The sequence below is a fragment of the Chironomus tepperi genome, unplaced genomic scaffold (genome assembly GCF_022539635.2).
Source record: "Chironomus tepperi strain 1889 unplaced genomic scaffold, CSIRO-AGI_Ctep_v1 contig_445, whole genome shotgun sequence".
Taxonomy (NCBI): Eukaryota; Metazoa; Arthropoda; class Insecta; order Diptera; family Chironomidae; genus Chironomus; species Chironomus tepperi.
Window position 1 is genome coordinate 3,304,768 of NW_027226567.1, and position 2,777 is coordinate 3,307,544.

The following is a 2,777-nucleotide window of genomic DNA, read 5'->3' on the forward strand; positions in this document are numbered from 1 at the left end:
TCTCAGAATAGTCGAATATTTAGTGTTAAGCCTAGAATAATTACAAATAAAAAATGTTGCTGAAATTTTTATCATTTTTACTGATAATAAGCACAAGTGAAGTGAATTCACAAAGATTCTTTAATAATCGTGTCATGCTGTTCCAAAGTCCTAGAATCAGACGGCAATTTGATGAAACATTTCAAACGCAATTTTCTGAAAGTTCAAATTTTTTCTGTGATTTAAATTACGGCAGTCGATCAAAGACAGTTCCAAAAAGTGTTCACAGGTTAACTCCTGGAGATATTGACGTTGTTGCTGCACTTGGTGACTCGCTGACTGTTGGATTAAATGCTAATGCAAGAAGTCTATTCCAAATTGGAAGTGAGGATCGTGGAGTGTCGTGGAGTATTGGTGGACAGGACACATGGCGACAAATTCTGACACTTCCGAACATCCTCAGAGTTTACAACCCGAACCTTTATGGATATTCAATAAATGACCTGCCGGGAAGAATTTCTGGACTCAATTATGCTGTTAGCAGTTCTCAGAGCTCTCACACAATCAGTCAAGCCAAAAATTTAGTACAAAGAATGAAAAGTGACAGAAATGTTGATGTCCAGAATCATTGGAAGTTGATCACTTACATGACAGGTGCCAATGACTTTTGTAGTGGAATATGCAGACAGCATGATACAAACGTGATACTCAATAATGCCGCACGAGACTTAATTACTACTTTAAGAATTTTAAAAGCTAATTTACCAAGAACTTTAGTCAATGTTGTTCTACCGCCAAACGTGAATATTCTGACTAAACTCAAAAATGCTCCACTTCAATGCGGAATCATTCATACGTTCGCATGTGCATGCCTGTTTAATCCAACATATGCATCGCAAAGAGAACGTATGCTTAGAACAATTAAATTATGGAAAGAGAGGATTGAGGAGGTCGTTAAACTGCCTGAGTTTCATGATTCTGAGGTAAGTTGAGGAATTTTAGCTGTGGATTAAGGATATTTCTGGAATCCTTACTTATCTGCTGCATTTGAAGGTCAATCTTAATGTTATCGATTAAAATCTTGTGCAGATAGATTCTTTTAAATCAATGTCATTAATATTGACCTGAACGACATACTAGCCGATATATTGGCAAAGCATACGAAAATATGTAGTTCAAGGTCAAACACTCAGCATGTTTTTTGAACTAGTATTCGAAATGTTGTGGTTTGTGGCGAAGAGTCAATGACCCCAATTATAGATTTTTAACAATTTTAAATAATGTATGGCAAGGAAACGAATTTTTTTGGAACTAGCAGAGGTGTGGTCAGATGATGGAAGAAGGTTGTCTTCAGATTAACCAAAACAGTCTAAAACTGTTGCTAGCTTTCGGCAAGTAAATAGAAAGAAGCGACTTTTGAGTTCTGATAAATCTGCTCAAAGGCTTTGGTCCTAAGCATTCAGAGGATTTTCAGAAAAATGTTAGGTCTTTATAGAGCCAAGGCTCCGGTCATCATTTGTAGTGAAATTAATGGCTGCATAAAAGCACATTTCATGATTCATAACTCTCTTTATACGCCACTGATCCCTAATTAATGAATAATCTTAGTCTATTCCCACCTTAAAATAATGAATCTTATACAACAAGTCACAAACACTCCATTTATCAACTATCTATATCTCCATTCATTCGACACTTATTTTACTGTACAAACAAATTTAGTCTAAACACTTCTAAGCTTTACAGCTCAAGACCAAAAAATAAATTGACCTTATCGCTTATTAATCCACAAACTACGCATTAAGACAAATTAATTGGTAAATTTACGACATTGAATTAAGTCTCTTAATGTTCCTCAATATTTGCTGTTTAAAGCTAAATTTCTATTACAATACCAGAAAAGTTTATTGACCTTTCTCTCACTTCCAGGAATTCGAGGTCAACGTTCATCCATTCTTAGACAAAGCCGATCTACCAAGACTCCATAACGGAAATACAGACATGAGCTATTTATCACCAGACTGCTTCCATTTCACCCCAAAAGGTCATGCTCTACTAACAAATGCTCTTTGGAATTCTATGTTGACCCCCGAAAAGCATCGATCACGTTCACTGCGGAAAGAATTTGAACAGTTCATATGTCCAACTGCATCAGTACCGTATTTAGCTACATCGAAAAATATTCGGCAAAATTAATGCCGCATAATAAATAATCGAATATAAACAAAACAAAAACGCAAAAAAACTTGATTTTCGCATTCAAGCTCAAGGTCGTCAGCATTTGCCGAAGCCGCTAGGTCGGATATATAACGTTAGATGATTAAGCCAAGTGACATTGTACACTGGAATCACATAAATATTTTGAATACATTTTAAAGACGTTTCCGATTTAATTTTTTAGGAAGCTCGCTTGTGATAAAAAAATGATATGGAAGAATAAAGCAGCTATAAATAGTTATGTGAAGTTTGTTGACTTCCACGTCTGTTTCGGAAGTAGACTTTGCGGATATAACATTGACAACATTTTTTTGTTGTTCCTTATGATTCAGGAAATTGATGAAAAATTCTCGCATAATTTTAGGAATGTGATAACAGTTCCTGACAACATCCATCACTAATGAATTTCCATTAATTCACCTTTTTAGTGTATTTTTCATGCACAGCACGAATATTAATGGAACCTCTTATCATTTCCGAGCATTCGTTTCCCCCCTTTTTTTAGCTGCGTCTATCCCCTCGGAAAAATAAAAATCTTATGTTTGTTGTATTAAATAATCTGTAAGCTGCACGGCACAATA

General features: G+C 35.3%; 1 protein-coding gene across 1 annotated transcript; it reads left to right on the forward strand.

The window, feature by feature from the left end:
• LOC139098262 (phospholipase B1, membrane-associated-like) lies at positions 1-2,777 on the forward strand. The gene is made up of 2 exons (XM_070650398.1): positions 1-962; positions 1,909-2,777. Exons 1-2 carry the CDS (start codon positions 54-56, stop codon positions 2,173-2,175), a joined length of 1,176 nt encoding a protein of 391 aa, XP_070506499.1. The 5' UTR covers positions 1-53; the 3' UTR covers positions 2,176-2,777.